Source organism: Durio zibethinus, chromosome 24, assembly GCF_047325235.1.
Source record: "Durio zibethinus cultivar Kanyao isolate XHJ-2024 chromosome 24, ASM4732523v1, whole genome shotgun sequence".
Classification (NCBI taxonomy): Eukaryota; Viridiplantae; Streptophyta; class Magnoliopsida; order Malvales; family Malvaceae; genus Durio; species Durio zibethinus.
The window spans coordinates 18,182,159-18,200,754 of record NC_143185.1 but is presented as its reverse complement, the minus strand read 5'-3'; the positions used below and the strand labels follow the sequence as shown (position 1 = coordinate 18,200,754).

The window sequence follows — 18,596 nt, the reverse complement described above, 5'->3', positions numbered from 1 at the left end:
GGTGTTGACAGTTGAATTTTATAAACTTGTTGAACTTTATCTCTTAAGAGTGACTTCATAAACTAACCGAATTAAGTGTCCGATTTTACTCAATTCCATTTAGTATGAATAGTCCATAGTGATAAATGAAATATCTATCATGTCTTATACATCCCAAAATTGAGCACTAAAGAACACAAATTAACTGTGCATTAGGTAACAAAGGGTGAAAAGAACAAAGAAAATTTTCATCTGATAGTTGAACCACCTCATTTCATATTCTGTAGCTCAAAAAGTATAATATCCTCCCACCTTTCCACTCCTTAACAAATACAACATAGAGATTTAAATAATGTCTGGGCCTACTATAAGCTGCATGAATCACAACATGAAAAGATTCAGCATGAACCTCAGTTCTATTTCGAACAGAAAAACATGACAGTGCATGCCAGATGGTCATAGATTCATAGTATATATTGATTCAAATAGTTCATAGCCTCCGTTTGCTGTGTTTCCTTGCTTCTTTGATCCAAGTATTCTTCTTCAATTGTTTCCTTGAGGATGAACCGCTTTTGTATGACCACAGGTTGAGTCATCTTCTTAGCTTATTTGATGTCAGTCTCCTGCTTATTGAGTTTGAAAACCTTACATAAGGCAGTCAAAGATTGATGAAGTAGTTGACCCTAACATAAACGGAGGGTGCCATGCCAAGGCAATGTGGAGAGTAGTTGAGGCAGCATTGGCATGCATTGAGTCTTTTTCTGCTTACTGACCATGCATGGCTGACATTGTTTGAGAGTTGGAGGATGCTTTGATCATAGAGAATAATGCATCACAATGCATGAGGTCCATGGACAGCATATATAGCTTGGGAGGGTCCAATCGCTTCTCAATAGTTATGGAAAGGAATATAGTTCTACTGCCTACCCAAACTGCATCAGAACCCTCACCTATTGACACACAAGCATTGGCTCCTCCAGAGCCAAAAGAATGGATGGGTGGGTAAGATGTTTTCTACCGCCTATCCCAACTGCATCAGAACCCTCACCTATTGACAAACAAGCATTGGCTCCTCCAGAGCCAAGAGAATGGATGGGTGGATGAGATGTTTTTAAATTTACAAATTATAATCAGCTAACAGGAAGAATTGTCCCATGCATTTTTTATGAAGACTAAGCACCTTCATCTTCCATTTATTTTGAAGTTTAAGTATTTAATATTGCAGCAGACCTTCAATGTTGTGTAATACACATTCCCTGATTCCTCCCCTTCCTTCCCTGCTTTTCCTGGTTAATCAACCAAGTTGTTGCATCTTCTTTTATCAACCACTCTCACAATGTAGTTAGGCCAAAGATGCAACACCAATCTAGACATTTTAGATAATTTAAGCCATAAATATCTGATCAATGACTTTTGTGTAACTAAGTTATATACTTACGCCACCAGATTCAACTTCAGAACTGTTAAGCAACTGAAAACTTACAGTGCTTAAGAGAAGACATCTTAAACTATGAATCCAGACTGAGAACTCAACTACAGGGGATATTAAAGAAATTGCCTGCTTAAAATGTTAAAATAGACATTATTTAACAAACAAGAGACCTTTAGAACATCTAAAAGTTCATATTGGAAATGCAGAAAACATTACAAAGATGAACGAACTGAAGTCTAAGAGAGCCAAACGCAGCCATTTTAAGTTATTTATTCAATATCATTGAATAGAATAATTAACAAAGCAGACAAGGGCTATAGATTAAGTGAAATAGATCTAAATTTTTGATGAACAAGACTGTTTTAACACAACCATGGATCTAATTGACAGCTTGATTTCTTTATAAAGAAAAAAAAAATAGTTTCTTTCTTTTTCCTCAACAAGATTCAAATCTAGGATCCACTGGAAGCAACGATTTTGGTTTTCTTCTAGTCAAGGAGATAACCACCATCACCACTAAAATTACTTTACTATTGTCTATCAAGGCAGGAATCAGAAATTTCGGCTGCCAACAACTGCTTCAGCATCTTCCTCACAGTTGCAAGATTGAAACAAAAATTAGATAAAAAAAATCTCTAAAAAAATGTGCAATGAAGGCACACATGAATTATTGGTGAAATTTTCAATAGCCAATAATAATGTCTTACAAATACAACAGCTTGGGGAAAAAAACAAACAGCGAAATTCAGTAATCAACAAGGTTACTATATAGACAAAGGGGAAAACTTTGATTTGTAGAAGTCGAAAACTATGATAGGAACAGAATCAGGACAAAGATATGGAAACAAATACAATTGTAAGATTGAATCACGTACTGAAAAGAGAAGGGTTAGCGGAAGCAGTTCCAACTTGAACTTCAAGAAGCTCCAAACGACGTTCCAGGGTGTCGAGCTTCTCGTTCAATGATGCTAGTTTGCTCTTCGTGGTGGCCTCTGAAAACAATCAAACAATTAATAATGAAAAAATTGAACTTGAATTTAGAAAAAAAAAAAGATAAGTATATTTTACCGAATTGGAGGAGAAATTCGAAGAGGCGACGAACATTGAGGGAAATGTGAGAGATGAATTCGCGATTCTCCCAATCCGCTTGGACTGCTATCCCTACGTTTACGGCGTTCGTTATCCCTCCTGCTCTTGCCATTTCTTTCCCTTTTCTCTTTTTTTTTTTCCAAAAAAAAGCAAATTTTTACTGATCTTCCTTCCTCGCCTGTTGATATTTTTTCTTTGATATTTATTTTAAATTTGGTTGAAAAAAAGAAAATCTTTTTGGTGCAATAAAATTGAATCCGGGTTGATTGATTGGTTGGCTTCAGTTAGTTGTGGACTTGTAAGTGGCGACTTCCCTTTATCACGGTCTTACTTAGATTTGAGATTGTTAATGATAAGATTAAAAATAATAATAAAATTTATTATAATTATTATTAAAAAAGTTATTATAATTGTGATTGAAAAAAAAAAAAATTTATGTTGACTTGAGATTATTGAAATTAATATTTAAATTTAATTAAAGATAATTCAAACGGTTACTAAAAATAATAAATGATAAGATTAATTTTGATAATATTAAAAAAATAATAATTATTATTATAATTATGATTTAAAAAATTATTCTAAATATTATTGAAAAAATTTTTAAAGAAAAATTTATATTGCAGGGATTTCGAAGTTAATATTTAAATTAAATTAGTAATATAATGATACCGTATCAAAAACATAATAAAATTTAAATTTTATCAGATAAATTTTAAATAGATTTGATTATTTATATTCATTTATTTTATGTGAAAAATATATAAAATAAAAAATTATTATATTAAGTTTATATATAATTTTTACTAAAATTAATTTTAAATTATTTTTTATATAAAACTTTTAAAATTATCATATTTACTTTTCAGGCAAATGCGCATCATTCAAATTTAAGTAGTTCAAGGAGCAGTTTTATTTGTGGTTTAATCTAGGAAGTGTTATCAGAAAATTTGTCTTTGAAGCCAAGCCATCAACCAAACAAATGCTTTGGACACTGTGCTTTTACCATCTCCAATTTTGCTTCAGGGTTTGAACAAATGATTGTTATAACAACTAGAAGCATAGAGCAAGCAGATAAGACAACCAGAATCAAAAACTATTTCACCAGAAGAGATGACAAAAGATCAACTCCAAAGAAAATTCAAGATTAAATATCTTAAGGTTATAAGACATCCATAAGCACTACGCCCATCAATAACCTGGACGGCTTCTGTTTTCCTTTTTGTATTCTTTTATATCTATTTAGATCAAATTAAATTTGATTTAATTTTTTTAAATAATATATAATATTATATTTTTAAAAATCTTATAGGAATTTAAAATGATTTTTTTCGAAATCAATCTAATCCAAATTGAATTTTATTGATTTTGTTTAGTATTGGTTTTTAAAATTTATTTTTTAATTTTTTGTATATTATTTTAATATAATTTTAATATATTTAAAGAGATTTAAATATAAAATAATTATTTTTATTTTATAAAAATTTAAAATATATAATTCGATTCAGTTTCATTTTTTGATTTTTTACTTCTCAATGCAAACTTAATAAATATTTAATATTTAAACTTAATCCAAATAAAATAAAAAAACCAATCCAAACCAAATTTAATACTACAATTTCAAATAAGTTTGTCATTTTCTCAACCTTCCCTTAAAAGTAAAGACAGTTTGAAACATAAGTGGTGTAATGACCTAGAAAATTTGTTATGCATGTCTCTTTGGTAACACTTAATGGCACCTTAGAAAAAGCTCAAGCTCAGGCTGGGACTGGTAGTAATCCATTGTGCCTGAGTAATGCTTCTGGTGAAGGTTCGCGGCCACGGAATTCAACGAAGACCTGGATGCAATATCATCTCATGTTAAGAAGATTCAATGGAAGCACTTCTCATTTCAAGTTTCAGTGTCTAACAAACACCTTCACTCCAAATACAGTGTTTCTCTTATTTAAAAATTGCCGAGAAAGGGAAAGAAATAGAAAATATGATTAAAAATGAATGTCAATGGACAATTTGTATAAACTAACCTTTAATGGTGCTTTTCCACCTCCAAGAGCAAGAATGGTATCTCGGAACTTGTGGCCAGTTTCTTTAACAGCCTGTTGGAATACAATTAGACATGATGGATTTAAAAAACCAATCCTGAACAAACAGCCTTTTCAACCACCATACCTTGCTATCTTCCAATCCAGCATCCTCGAATGCTGAGAAAGCATCTGCAGACAACACTTCTGCCCACTGCAAAATAAGCATTTAGGATTTCAGATCACATAGCAAGCGGCAAAGGAAAAGGAAAGAAAAGGAAAAACAAGGATACAAATCATGCCCCCAGTTCATAAAAATGAACACAGGATTTTAGCAGACAAATACTTAATACAAGCTAGGCTGCCAAAGCAGGCTCAGAGAGAAAAAAAGAGAAGAAAGAAAAGGAGAGGGAGAAGGATCATAAGTTATATATCCGTCTTTCTCAGATTGGCGATAATCAGACCTCGGTAGCTAGTTCGGACCAGAAACATTTCAAACATGTTTCCATTGTAGTTTTCTAAGAAAGAACCAAGATAAAAGATAAAATATACCTTGTAACTGTAGTATCCAGCAGCATATTCACCTGACATTCACAAAAGTCAACAAATTAAAAAAATCTCCTAGGTGAAGTTGCACCAAATTAGTAAAGGGGTAATGTCGTGTTTAACCCCTGTAATTTATCAAAATTTCAATGTGTACCTATACTACCATTCCATGTGTCAATCTAGTCCTTATTATTTTGGTGCAACTTCATATATATATATATATTTGTTCATATATATATTTTCTAATTTGAAAATTTTTTAACTTTTTAATTTGTTCATATATATATATTTTAAACTTAACCCTTACTATTTTGGTGTAACTTCAAATAAGGGCCACATCATCCATAGGGGCCAAATTTCCAATGTAGTACTTGTACTTCAAAGTATGCAATATGACGTTTATACTATCATTTCATGTTTCAGTTAACACCTTTAGTTGAAGATGATAGCGTGATTAACTACAAATCAAAAGATTGACATGTGTCTTAATAATTACCACATCATCCATAAGGATACATATCATCTTCTGATTTGTAATTAATCACGTTATCATCTTCAACTAAGAGTTTTAATTATTACACAAAATGATAGTCTACACATCACATTACACATTTTAGAAGTACAAGTACTACATTGGAAATTTTCTTTGTAAGGGCCAAATATGACACTATCCCCGGTAAAAAGCACATACGAAAAAGGAGAGAGGAGGGCTGGAAGAAGTAGGAGCAAACCTGCAAATATATGGTTGAAACTACAAAGGAACCTATCTTCTGGCAATGGGGGTATCACTTGTGTTTCTCGGTAAACTCTCTGATCAACGTCATAAACAGATTTTGATCCATCCGGTATATATTTCGTATGAAGCTCCAAATCCAGGTTAGCAAATCGAATCTGGAAAAAGCAAACAGTTAGAAATAGGTAAGCACAACTAAGACTGATGCTAAAGGGGACCACATGCAAAATCAATCCAACATGGAGGTGGGAGAGGGGTTGAAAGAAGAGATAGGTAAACACAAAAGCAAAAAAGAGGAAGAAGAGGACAGAGGAGGGGAACATGGAGGTAATGAACCCTCACAAGGTACCTGCATATATTAAGGGGCAGGCTTCAGTAACCATCACAAGAAATCCTCAGGAAACACATTGTTTCTGCAGAAATATGTACACCGAATGTAACACAAGGGCAGAACAAGTTCAACTGACCTGACGAAGACTTAGAGAACCAGCACGGAAAGTCCTTGCAGCAAGGAGCTTCAAATAGACCTCTTCAGGGAGGCTCTCCCCTGTTTCATAATGCTTTGCAATGCTCATCAATGTATGCCTGAAGCAATCAGAAGACAATTTAAACAAAATCTACTTAATGAAATTTATAATTGATTTGAAAACTGAAATATACATAATGATAATGGCAATATCCAAACATGTGGCTATGGGAATTATATTCAGACAAACTAATTAGAGAATGTGGAAAATTTAGATTTTGTCCATGATTTTGCCTGCAGCCTATAAAATAATGAGAACAAAAAGATCAAACAAGCTCAAGCCTCACTGTCATGAGTGTCAGTTAGACATGTTTTCTCCTAACCCATTGTCGCATCATAACATTATGATCAAATGCAATATGATTAACCACAAACATAGTAGTAAAAACACTAAAGAGTTGCATAAAGCCAGAAACCACAAACAAGAAGCCATATAATATACCGTAAGTATAGTGGGTGCTTTAATAAAGCATGCATAGGAAGTTATTACATTGGGCCTTGTATGCGCATTTTCCACGTGCATGTACATCCAATTTTATTTCTTTTAGAAACAAAAAGAAAACGTAGTGAAGCAGTCCAAAAGAGATAAATTTTGGTTGTTGGAGATGTTAACCTGTGGTAACACCAATTTTCCATGAATTGAGAGCGCAACTCAACAGCATCCCACTCAATCCCTCGAGTGCCAGAAACTAGGCCCTCGTCTTGCGTGGTCAGCATATGCTGAAGTGCGTGGCCAAATTCATGGAAGACAGTCTCAACCTGAAAAAGGAAATCCATCAGTCCACAGGGGCAAATTAAAGCAGCCACTTTGAACATCCAGAAGGGTCATATATGCTTCAAAGCAGCCGGTATTGCTACAATAAGCAGTGAAACATATCTTTATCTATCAGGATAAAAGCATATCCTACCTTATTCCATGAAATCACACATGCAAGCACTTTAAGATAGAATAAAGCCAAAATCTCTGGAAGCAGCATTTGAGATCAGCTAAACATACAAATATTCATCCTCTCAGCCAGTGTCTGGCCTGAGTTTAAACAATAATATTATTGGAGATTAGGCTCTCTTAGAACCAAGCAGTCTAGCACACAGTTGCATGTATTGTTCCTATTATGGGTCTTTATCCAAAAGAGTATACTAAAGCCATGCTTTTTAATCTAATAAATTCTAAATGAGAAGCGCTCCTGTATCATTCCATAAAAGAAAGCATGTTGTTTAAATATGCTTATACTTGAAAAGTATGAGTTATGATCAGACTTGATAAAGGAGTATTACCTTGGTACTTTTAGCTTAAACGTGATAAAGAACTTTATATGAGACTGCTTTAACTGATAATATTAAAAGCACAATGCTTAAGAGGATCAAAATTTTGGTTTTTGGGGATAAGATCAGAAGCACTACTACTGGTGGTAAGGAATTGGGAGAGGCTGCAGATGGGGAAAAGCTCTAGGCTTCTGGACCTGTTTGCTTCCTGTTGTTACCTTAGCTTCTAGTTCTAATCATTCAGAACACAAGAATTTATATGCATTAGCATTATGCTTAAAACCAATGTCTTCAACTTACTTCACGGAATGTCATGAGGCTTGGCTTGTCCCCAACTGGTGGTGTTTGATTGCAGATCATGTGGGCAACTGGTAACCTCGCTGTGGTACCATTACGTGACAATACTCGACTTCGAGAAACAACCTCATCCATCCATGCACCTTCCCTTTTCTCTGATGGGCGAGAGTAAGGATCAAAATAAAAATAGGCAATTGGACTACCTGAAGAATCTTTGACACAGTAGAAACGAACATCTTTGTTCCAAACCTATAAAAATAATAATAATAATAGAAGTTAGTAGGATGTATAATCAATAATCTATGTAATAGGAAGATAAGAAAAGTGTAGATGAACCAAGGAAGTACTTACAGGAGCTAGACCATCAGCTGGCTCAATATCAATCCCAAAAAGTGTTTTAGCAAGGTTGAAAAGGCCATCCATAACCTTTGAAAGTGAGAAATATGGCCGGAGTTCTTCCTGTATAATTTTTGCATCAGGAAGGACATAAGTTTCCTTCACATAAAACTGAGGTCTTCAAGCTATGACTTAATTAGCAGAGAGAGAGAGAGAGAGAGAGAGAGAGAGAGAGAGAGAGAGAGAGAGAGAGAGAGAAGTCAACCTCATTGATGTTGTATTTTGACTCACGAAGCCTCTCACTCCAGAAGTTGATGTCCCAATGGCTCAAATTATCAGCTTCTGATGCACCTTGACTTTTGGAGTAACTTTTTAGGTCTTCAACATCTGCACGGATCAGAAAGGATCATATGCTTAAAATTTCTTCCCATGTATATTTTGTATAGAAAAGCTTGCATTAAGGACGAAAATATTGGACAACAATTGTTTAGGAGAAAGAGGGAAAGCAAGAAATAGTGAGCGTGAGGAAAATCAAATTCTAAAATTGTATCATAGAAAAAGCAACCTTTCTCCATAAACTTGTACTGCTGCATCAAGGTGAATTCAGTATTCATACAAGGTCAACTAAGATAGCAAGTAATACAAGTGATAAAAAAATTAATTGTTAAAAAAATTAATTGCTGTGAGTAGAGTTTCATTTAAAATAAGCTAGTGTATTAATGTATCCCTAACAACAAAAACAGTGTTTGCAAGTTAAAATTTAACTTTGAAATATCAAGAATAAAACTATGATACATAAATTAGAGTCATTCTAATCAAACGGAGAAGTCTTGAGGAGAAAGTTTCACATGATAAATCAAAGATCCAAAGACTGGCAATCTTTTCTACCCAATAAGAAACTATATCTAGCATAATACCTTGCACAGCAGCATTCCAGGAAGCACTTCGAAGCTTTTCTAATAGTTCCTCAGCTTTATCAACAGTAGCCATTTTGGTTGCCATGCTTACCTGATCAAATATGCTTTAGTCAGCCTATGAAAAAAATGCATTCTTCTAGATACTCCCGATTCATACCTCAGCATAGTTATTGTAATTGAGAAGCTTAGCCTTTTCCAACCGAAGCTTCAATATCTGATTGATGATTGGTGTATATCCAAATCACCACTCGATGCCCGAGTTATATAAGCACGGTAGACTTCCTCATGCAAAACACGGTTACAAGCATGTTTCATAACAGAAATAAAACTTGGAGCATCCAAAGTAATCACCCATTGCCCATTCTCAGAGGTTGCATTTTCATGCCCCTAGGTGAGAACCAACATATATTACATGGCAGAAAAACAGAAGCTGCGCTAGGCTTGACAACGAGAAACCATTCATAAATGCGAACATATGCTGACTTCTGGAAAAGAATACCTTAGACACTGCTGTTTGGGCAGCCAGCCCAAGAGCAGTTGCAGGCAGACCCTCAATATCTTTCTTATCCATTATCAGCTTTTCAAACCTCTTTGTGGCATCCAAAACATTCTCACTAAATTTGTGAGACAGCCTCTCCAGCTCCTGAAAATCAGCTCATGGTAAACAGAAAGGAATAGCCAAAAGGGATGAGCATGACAAGATGGAGTATAAATATTTATATGGTTATTTTCAGATTCCCATGCTTGCTAAACTTTACGGGAAGAATTTCCGTAGAAGACAGGAAAACAAAGCTAAGAAACCAGGCTCCAAGAACATAAAAAAAAAAAAGAAAAAACTTGTGTTAATTACATTCTCCTAAATTTACTTGGCACAGAAGTTGACTTGAAAAGATAAAATGGTAAAGTAGTATGACACCAAGTAAGTTGTGTTACTTTAACTTCCCAACTAATATTAACGAACCTGTTCAATTTTGTTAAACTGCTCTCTTTTATCAGCTTCAAGTGAAACACCATTAAGAACAGCTTCCTTTATCTGGTCTGGACACATACAAGAAAATAAAAGGAGTTCTCAGGTCAAACACTCATAGAAACTAAAAGGAATGGAAGAACCAGGTTGAAATGATATCACTTTTATATCTGCAATATCTACAGGCAGCATTGCTAAATTTTAAGTTTCTTTTTATTTTCCATTCCTTTTTGGAATTTGCACCTTGATATCTCTTATAGCAAGCAAACTATTTAGACTTTGCTATCAGTATTGGCCAATATCTGATAACCAAATTAAGCATTGAATTAAGGCACCAAAGTGAAAATGGGAAAAATAGCTCCCTATTTTTATTTTATATGCAGATAAATAAATAAAGATACTTACTTTCTACAATACGTTTGCGAGCCTCACTCAGTGATTGCCAATCAGGAGATTCTTGAATAGCCTTGAATGGGTTGTAGATGGGTTTACTTTGTCGCAATCTTAGTTGAAACTTCACTTTTTCAGGCTGTAAGGAAAAACTAAACATAGTAAGGGCCAAAAAGTTAGTGTAAAAAAAGACCGCTGAGTAATGCAAAGCTGCATATTTAATTAACCTCTAGAAACAACAGAATCAAATTGAACATGCTGCCAAAACAAATTGCTTCAAAACCACTAGGTATACCACCATTCCTAACCAACCGATAGAAAGAAAATAAATTAACTTCCTCGTATATCATGTGGTACGATACTATGATTTATGGCAAAATCATAAAAATCAAATTCGTGACTTAATCTAAGATAAGAACGAGATAGATATTAGATGTCTACGAGATTATTGCTAAATGTTTTGAAGATGGCACTTCAAGCATAAAAATATTCATATACATATTGCATGTTACATAAATTACTGTCTGGAAGTAGAAAACATAATGACGACAACAATGAACCTGGACTTCTTCAACGGCAGCACGGACCTCGGCTGTATCTTAACAGACTTAAGATGATTAACCATTCCCCACAAAACAGTCAACCGATCAATAACCTTTTCTAGTGGCTCCACCAACTTTGGCCATGAAGGCTCCACTGTCTTCTCCAATTCATCCAGATCACTCTCCTACTCAAACAACAAAAATATATCAAAATCAAATACACAAAATCCAGAAACCCCAGATACCAGAATATAAAAAAGTTTCTGTGATGAATCCATATGCTGACGAGGGTAACAGTATGGAACTATGGGCCAACGTGATGCAAGTAGAGGTTGACAAGAATAGAAGAGAAGAGCTGAGGGTACAAAAGAAAGCTGAATTTATGAATGATGCAAAAAATAAGCTGAAAACAACCGAAATTGAGCTGAGAATGGAGAAAGCAGAGCCGAGAGTGAAGTCAGCAACTGAGTTGGTAGCTAAAATGAAGACAGCAGCTGGGATGGACATGAAGCCTGGGCTGGAATAGGAGCTGGTTACGAGAATACAGACAAAGATGGTGGTGCAACTGTTTCTACTGATGTGGCTCCTGGTTACTGGTCTATTTACATGAGAATTTGTATTGATAGCTGACCAATAATCTGTTATAGAAGCTGTCAATCGTTTTTATCATTTTTTGCAATATCTAGTAAATTCTATGAGCTGAATTATGTAACACATGGAAATGCATATATATATATATATATATATATATATATATCAACAAGGCTGTGTCGAGATGGTTATGAAATGAAAAATACAAGGCAAAAGAAAAATCAAAACCCAGAAATGAAGACAGCTCAAAACATCAAAAGGACATACGAGTTTCTTCAACAAGGCACGAATCCCAGGCCTAACATGCTTGGCTTCAACAATATCAAAAGGTGGAAAGTCGAAATCTTGCAACATAGGATTGGACTCAACGTTCTCATCAACAGAAGCTGAAGAAGCCATTGAAGGAGGAGAGACAGATAAACAAGAAAAAGAAGAAGGAGACGAAGAGAGAGAAGGAGAAGTTAAGTGGTGAAAAGTCTGGGGGCAGAAGAACGACGAAGAATGAGGACAAGGGTGGTATTTAAGCAAAAGCAAAAGCAAGAGCAAGAGCAAAAGAAAAAGCGTAGCGTTTGTTCTAAGAACACCTTAAAAAATTCTTTTCACTCAATTTCCTTTTAATGCTATAAAGAGAGAAATTGAGTGTAAAAAAAAATATTCGAAGTGTAAATAAAACTTTTCGGAGCATTTTAGGATTTGGATGGATTAAGTGGGAGACAGAGAATCCAGTAGCAGGCCATGAGCATGTTTACTATTAACTGATGCTTTGTTCCGTAAAAAAAATAAAAAATGTAAGAATAAAAAATTTATTAAATTAATGATTAAAATTTAGAATTATTTTTGTATTTTATAACTAAATCATTAAATTAATAATTTTTCTTTTTTATTTATTTTTTTCTATCTAATAAAACCTAAAGCTAAAAGTATTTTTTTTTTTTTTTTGGAATAAACTAAGTGTCCCGTAATTTTTATTTTTCTCCTTACGGCTTTTTGTAGAAGTAACCTTTGCTTGGACAAGAGGAAATCAACAACTTCAATTTATTCTGCCAGGATGATATTTTTGGGGTGGGACAAAGGTTTTTTTTTTTGGTAAAGTTTGGTTTGCCACGTGTACAGTATGATGGGCTTAAGTCATAGAATTGGTGCTCTTAATGACAATTTTAGGGGTTGATTAAGAAAGTTGCTATGTTTCTATGTTTCTCTAAAAGAAAATGCTATATATTTTGACATTTTAATAGTAACTTGATTAAGAAATCATAAGTTTTTATTCAATATGGGATATTAAGATTTAAGAATCTAAGTGTGTGTTTCATGTATAAGATTATGATAGGTTATAATAAAATAATATTATGAATAATATTAAATTAAATAATATCATAATTATTTTATATTTGATATATACAAGTATTAATATAAAATAATTTATTTATTGATCAAAATTATTTTTTTTCAAAATATATATAGTTTAAATTATTGATATAATTTTTAAAGATATAATAAGACATTTAAGTTTAATATGATAGATTAAAAATAATTATCTCTACTTTAAAAGGATTGAATTATTTTATGTCAAAAAAATAATTAATTCTCTTTATAATTCTATCATTTTTTTTAGATACAAAACAAATATAATATAATATAATTATCATTCTATCATATCTATTATCTTATACATCAAATATGACATAAGATCATTGAATATGTTTTCCAATAAATAAAATATATGAATTCATCTTTTTGAATAAAAGAAATATGTTTCAATCATTGAGTTGTTAAATGTTGGGATGCCATTGCAGCTCAAACTTCAATCCTTGAACAATTCATATGAACATATGTATGTCAAGAGTATTTTTGTTATTCAAATGAACCTTGCATGTACCATATGAATCAAATTCAGGCAGTAACAAGAAAACTAGTTTTGATCTCAATGCAGGTTTATTGTTTCAAAGCGTCAATGTGTAACATATGTATACACATTTAGTGAAGATTCGAACCAAACTTTTCAATTCATTACCCATAAAAGCTGTTAATTCACATTCTACACAATTGGCCTGCCATTAAAATTTTATCCCTCGCCTCCACAAGTGGAAAAACTAATGCTGGCACATGCATACCTGTTCCGACCAGATGAATAATCAGTAAAGAACACGATAACGAGAACAGAATCAGAATAACATAATTTGTTGCAAAAATGGAAAATCTAAAATTCATCAGATGGAACTTACAATAGCGGCTGACATGCCAAAAGAGGTTAGTAAGAGATGATTTAGCAAGGTGAAGTTAGAATATACCTAGCAGAGAAGGTTGGTTTCTCAATTCTTGTACTTCATGGTTCCCTTTTCAAATCCGATTGTAGGGAATTGCTTTGCGTACTCCTCAACATTATGGCGGAGTTTTGCAATCTCAGATTGAAAGTGGGGAGACTGCAGTGTGGCCACGAAATCTTTCAACTTTGTCCCTGGTTTACAAAAATCAGCAGAATATTCAAGCAACAGAAGTGGTCAGGACTCAGGACCTAGGCCAAGTATGTACTATTAGCACACGTTAGAGAGCAGAGGGAATAAAGGGTTGCAAAAACCTTTTGTTTCAGTCTTGATTTTCACTGCCCAGTTCACAGCTGCATCAAAGTATTCTGCTACCTTAACAAAGTCCTCCTCAACAAATCCCCTAGACGTCAGAGCAGGGGTTCCTGAAGTACAATTGGACTTGTCAGAACAGAATTTAGGTCATGTAAGCACAACAATAACAGTAAGAGCTTTTACCCATCCTGATGCCACCAGGAACCATAGCAGACACATCCCCAGGTACAGTGTTTTTGTTTGCCGCTATATGAACTGCTTCCAACACCTTTTCAACCCTGGAGCCATCAATGCCCTGTCGACAAGATGCTAATAAAAGCTTAGTTTCATCCTAGCCTTCATGATAAGGTTCATTTTATCGAGCCAGCATCTCTACTAGAAAGCAGCATTCATTGCCTTGCATCAAAACTCAACAGAGTAACAATTTAAACTTGTAGTATGGAAATAAATTACAAGCAGGAAGAGAATGTCTTTTTTACCTTGTTCTTCAGATTAACCAAGACTAGGTGGTTCTCTGTTCCACCAGAAACAAGTTCGTATCCCTTCGCAGTCAGAGTCTGCAAATTTGGGAGATTTTGGTGGTTAAAACAATTGCAATTAAGAAGAGAGAACCATACGTATTTATGGTTTAAAATTCTCTAACACATCCCTAAGGATGCCTCCTTGTATACTTCATTCTTTTTCAATGTATAAACAGAATAACTTCAGGAAACTGAAAAAAAAAAAAAACTCCAATAAGTAGTTGAGAACAAAGGATGTTTCCATGCTTTGTTGTAGAATAATTATGCTGCATCTTGCATATGATACCTGTGCGAACTTTGAGCAATTACTAAGAACTTGCTCTTGGTAGGCCTTGTACTCTGGAGTAGTTGCTTGTTTCAGTGCAACTGCTAGACCAGTAATTGTGTGGTTGTGTGGGCCACCTTGAAGTCCAGGAAAGACAGCCTGATTAATTTTGTCTTCATAATCATACAAAACCTGCACGAAAAATCACTAGTTTAAATTTTTGTTCCACTTCCATTTTGAAAGAGCATAGAGCAAAAAATGACATTAATATTAGTATAAGAAGGTAAAGTTTCCCTTCAGCAGCTAACCTCTTTCCCTTGTTTGTTAATCTCTTTCACTCCCTTTCTGAAGAAAATCATGGCTCCACGAGGCCCACGAAGTGACTTGTGAGTTGTGGTGGTCACAACATCAGCATACTCAAAAGGTGAAGGAATGACACCAGCTGCAACCAAACCACTGATGTGTGCCATGTCTGCCAACATTGTTGCTTTTTGCTTGTCACAAACCTGGTTAATGCAAAACAAAAGTGACATCCAACAGGGTTAAAATCATGAACTTTGATGTATGATAAATTCACAATCTTAGCTGGACATCTTTAGATAAATCAAAAGAAGTTTACCTTTCGTATATGTGCATAATCATATAGACGTGCATAAGCACTAGCACCAGCAACTATTAGTTTTGGCCTGAAAAGAGTTGCACTCTTCTCCAACTGCAATTAAAAATTTTGATTTGAAAAAACATTTCTGCTGTGATTGAGGGGATCTGAAAAAACCAAAAGCAATAAAAGCTACACAACCAGACCAAAACTACACGGGACATCTTCTATCAATTATAAGTAATATAAAAAGTTGATGCAGCACAGTGTCAGCTACCTAGCCGAAGATGAAAAATGTGTTCATTTACATGGGAAAGACAGATGGTTTTAAACAAAAAATGAGCTGTAGTCTGTGAAATTTTATTCTATTTTGAATAAGAAGTAATGAAAGAAACCTAAGAAGCTATCACAATATGAGAACTGATAAATTACCTGGTCATAGTCAATATAGCCAGTGCTTTCATTCAATCGATATGGCATTGTCTCAAAAAATATAGACACAGCAGATATCTTTTTGGTGTCCGTCTACACAATCATAAAAGAAACCACGTAAGCATCAAGCTGCAACCAGAAAATAGTGACACAAACAAAAAGAGGTCCTAGGAAAGTGCTGACAGTCAGTAATTTAAACCCACTTAATCCTTGGAGTGTATAGATGTAGATTCATTGGTCATAGGACTACAGTTCCAAAGAGAAAGAATGTTACATGCATTATCATACAGCAGCAAAAGAGATGAAAGCTTCAAAAGAAGTCCTTCAAATTTCAATGAACAGACAAAAATATGAGTGACCACTTATTTCAAGAATTCGACTCATGTCTGTCTGTTCTAAAAATGAGGGTGGGAAAACTAGGCAGAATATCTGTGCCGGGAGAAACTTGGAGAATATCACATGAGACTGAGACTCTGAAAGAGGACTATAGAAGTTTAACTAAAAGTCTAAAACTTGTACTAAGTATCTATTCTAAGAAATAACAAATGTATAAAAAGATGTCAAAATGATGGCTTCATTTCTTAACTATTACTACTATCTTTTTACTCTCTCCACTTTTTTCATTCAATCAAACAAAGAAGGAAAGAAAATAGGGGACAATCATACATCAGCAACCCCTGTAATTTCATTTTAAGTAACTCCAGCAATTGCTGAGGCATCCGTCTGATGTTTGAAGACAATAATTTCTAGCAGTCTTAGCTTAAAACTTGATTGCAAAGTCATACTGCACTTACTGTCAGGAAGTAAGGACAATTCAAAGCAACAAAATTAGCTATGAAATTTTGAAGTACCTGATAACCATGAGAGAGATGCCCACCATGAGGAAGATCAAGTGCCATGATTCTGTCATGAGGCTTTAATAATGCAGTGTAAACTTGAAAATTGGCTGGAGAACCAGAAAGGGGCTGCACATTCACTGCCATACAACAGATCATGATAAACATAGAAAGCGTGTCAACAATCAAATGCTAACAAAGCTCAAAGCAGCAACAAAAATTATTTTCAAAGCATGCCTATACTATCTTCTTCAAACATCCACAAGTAATTAAATCATAAAAGTTCTAGGTACATATAAAAAGCTAACTAAGAAAAACAAACTATTACCATTGATTCTCTTTCCATAATCAAATTAGACATATCTTTTACCTCCCCATTTATCAGGATCCAACCTGAATGCTTCCAGAGCCCGCTTCTGACACAACGACTCTGCCATGTCGATGTACCTAAAATATGAAAGTTAAAATCACTCAAGCATCATAATACAACATGAATTTACTAATTCTGGTCACATCAATAACCCAAGTAGATTAATGAGATTAGAAGGATGAACATACTCATTCCCTCCATAGTATCTTGCACCCGGATACCCTTCACTGTACTTGTTGGTCATTATAGACCCAACTGCTTGCATCACCGACACCGAAGTGAAGTTTTCCGAAGGAATGAGTTCCAGTCCCTTCAACACCAAACAAGTTTTATTTCAGTGAAATTAATAACCTTAAAACTATATATTTTAGCATGTAGAAATAATCAATATGCATTTCCTGATTATCAAAGTCTATGTATCAGACCAAAAACATGATATAAATGTGAAGGAAATGAATTTAAAAAAAAAAAAAGGTTGGCAAAATTGGATTAAGGTACCTTCCATTGACGTGCTTTTTCAAGCTCGATGATATCGGCAATTTCAGGATCAACGACTTCAAGTGGAGCATTGAGTTGCTTTGGCCACTGTAAAGAAAGAAGATAACAATTTTTTCATACAAAAAAAGTATTTTAATATAAAATAAATAAATTGAAAGAAAAAAAAATGGAGTTTTACAATAACCCCAGGTTTCTCCTTCTCGTACACAGCTTCATGTGGTAATGACGACTGCACCCACAAAAGGAAAAAGATCAAACAAGATATCATTATATAATTTTAGAAGAAGAAATGAAAGAGAGGAGAAGAAAAGAAGAGACCATAAAACAGAGGGAGGTGGCATTGAAAAAAGGACGGAAAGGCTTGTCAATGGACGAGGAGAGCCGTCGAAGCGCCGTTGCCATCGCCATTTTCTTTTCTTTGTTGGGTGCCGAAGCTGTAGAACAAGTCTGTTATAGTTTGGAAGGGAATGGCATGTTTGCTTAAGGTTTTGTTTGTGGCATTGAGTGAGGGTGAGCTTTACCCTCCAAAGATTTTGTCTCCTTGACGAGTAACGACCACCCTTCAGCCGTTAGTGGCTCCCACCCTTTATGGTGGGCTCCTTTGTCTTTGGGTTTTTTTTTTCTAATGGGTTGAAATAGTAATTTAGATGGAGAAATTGAATATGAGATATGCATGAGAAGACAACTGGCCATGAAGGCCCTATCCAAAACTATGCATTTCTTAGCCACAGAATTAAACCTCAGAGAGATAAAAGTTGATAGAATCCCAAGGCATTTGAGAGAGAAATTTTGCCACCAAGTTTTATACTTTTCTTCCGTCATTTTTTCTTCCAGATTTTGTATTTTTGTTACTGGATGGGGCGGTTGGGAC

General features: G+C 34.4%; 3 protein-coding genes across 5 annotated transcripts; all 3 read right to left on the bottom strand.

Annotated features, from left to right (window-relative positions):
* Positions 1-232: 232 nt before the first annotated feature.
* Positions 233-2,786, bottom strand: LOC111317018 (protein BRICK 1). Of its 3 annotated transcripts, none has more exons than XM_022919313.2 (3): positions 2,480-2,786; positions 2,287-2,403; positions 233-1,345 (listed from the first exon to the last, which is right to left on the bottom strand). In XM_022919313.2, the coding sequence occupies exons 1-3, from the start codon at positions 2,610-2,612 to the stop codon at positions 1,311-1,313; spliced, it is 285 nt and encodes a 94-aa protein (XP_022775048.2). In that variant the 5' UTR covers positions 2,613-2,786; the 3' UTR covers positions 233-1,310. The 3 variants fall into 3 exon arrangements, with proteins under 3 accessions (XP_022775048.2, XP_022775051.1, XP_022775052.1); XM_022919316.2 differs by lacking the exon at positions 233-1,345 and adding an exon at positions 1,651-1,998 and having other exon boundaries at positions 2,480-2,781; XM_022919317.2 differs by lacking the exon at positions 233-1,345 and having other exon boundaries at positions 2,072-2,403; positions 2,480-2,770.
* A 1,319-nt stretch (positions 2,787-4,105) lies between these two features.
* LOC111317019 (organellar oligopeptidase A, chloroplastic/mitochondrial-like) lies at positions 4,106-12,145 on the bottom strand. The gene is given in 19 exon segments (XM_089753929.1): positions 4,106-4,338; positions 4,525-4,596; positions 4,670-4,735; positions 5,074-5,105; positions 5,799-5,958; positions 6,268-6,385; positions 6,940-7,085; positions 7,890-8,135; positions 8,238-8,345; positions 8,488-8,609; positions 9,140-9,230; positions 9,297-9,373; positions 9,376-9,526; positions 9,639-9,782; positions 10,101-10,177; positions 10,512-10,635; positions 11,057-11,097; positions 11,100-11,223; positions 11,897-12,145. Coding segments are annotated over 19 exon segments (2,112 nt in total). The 5' UTR covers positions 12,029-12,145; the 3' UTR covers positions 4,106-4,257.
* Positions 12,146-13,527: 1,382 nt separating this feature from the next.
* On the bottom strand, positions 13,528-18,237 carry LOC111316157 (serine hydroxymethyltransferase 1, mitochondrial). The gene is made up of 15 exons (XM_022918167.2): positions 18,044-18,237; positions 17,904-17,954; positions 17,726-17,812; positions 17,416-17,537; positions 17,228-17,304; positions 16,873-16,997; positions 16,022-16,114; positions 15,611-15,703; positions 15,300-15,497; positions 15,013-15,183; positions 14,685-14,762; positions 14,389-14,500; positions 14,205-14,315; positions 13,918-14,084; positions 13,528-13,740 (listed from the first exon to the last, which is right to left on the bottom strand). The coding sequence occupies exons 1-14, from the start codon at positions 18,131-18,133 to the stop codon at positions 13,939-13,941; spliced, it is 1,554 nt and encodes a 517-aa protein (XP_022773902.1). The 5' UTR covers positions 18,134-18,237; the 3' UTR covers positions 13,528-13,740; positions 13,918-13,938.
* Positions 18,238-18,596: the final 359 nt, after the last annotated feature.

Bases quoted from the DNA above. Each gene is read 5' to 3' on its own strand.
- LOC111317018 (XM_022919313.2), bottom strand. From the start codon at position 2,612: ATGGCAAGAGCAGGAGGGATAACGAACGCCGTAAACGTAGGGATAGCA. The intron at 2,404-2,479 runs GTAAAATATACT...GATTGTTTTCAG, and splicing joins CGAATTTCTCCTCCAATTCG to AGGCCACCACGAAGAGCAAA. The intron at 1,346-2,286 runs GTACGTGATTCA...TAAAATGTCTAG, and splicing joins CGCTAACCCTTCTCTTTTCA to ATTGGTGTTGCATCTTTGGC.
- LOC111316157 (XM_022918167.2), bottom strand. From the start codon at position 18,133: ATGGCGATGGCAACGGCGCTTCGACGGCTCTCCTCGTCCATTGACAAG. The intron at 15,498-15,610 runs GTAAACTTCTTT...TGCATTAACCAG, and splicing joins ATTATGCACATATACGAAAG to GTTTGTGACAAGCAAAAAGC. The intron at 14,763-15,012 runs GTATCATATGCA...CCAAATTTGCAG, and splicing joins ATTGCTCAAAGTTCGCACAG to ACTCTGACTGCGAAGGGATA.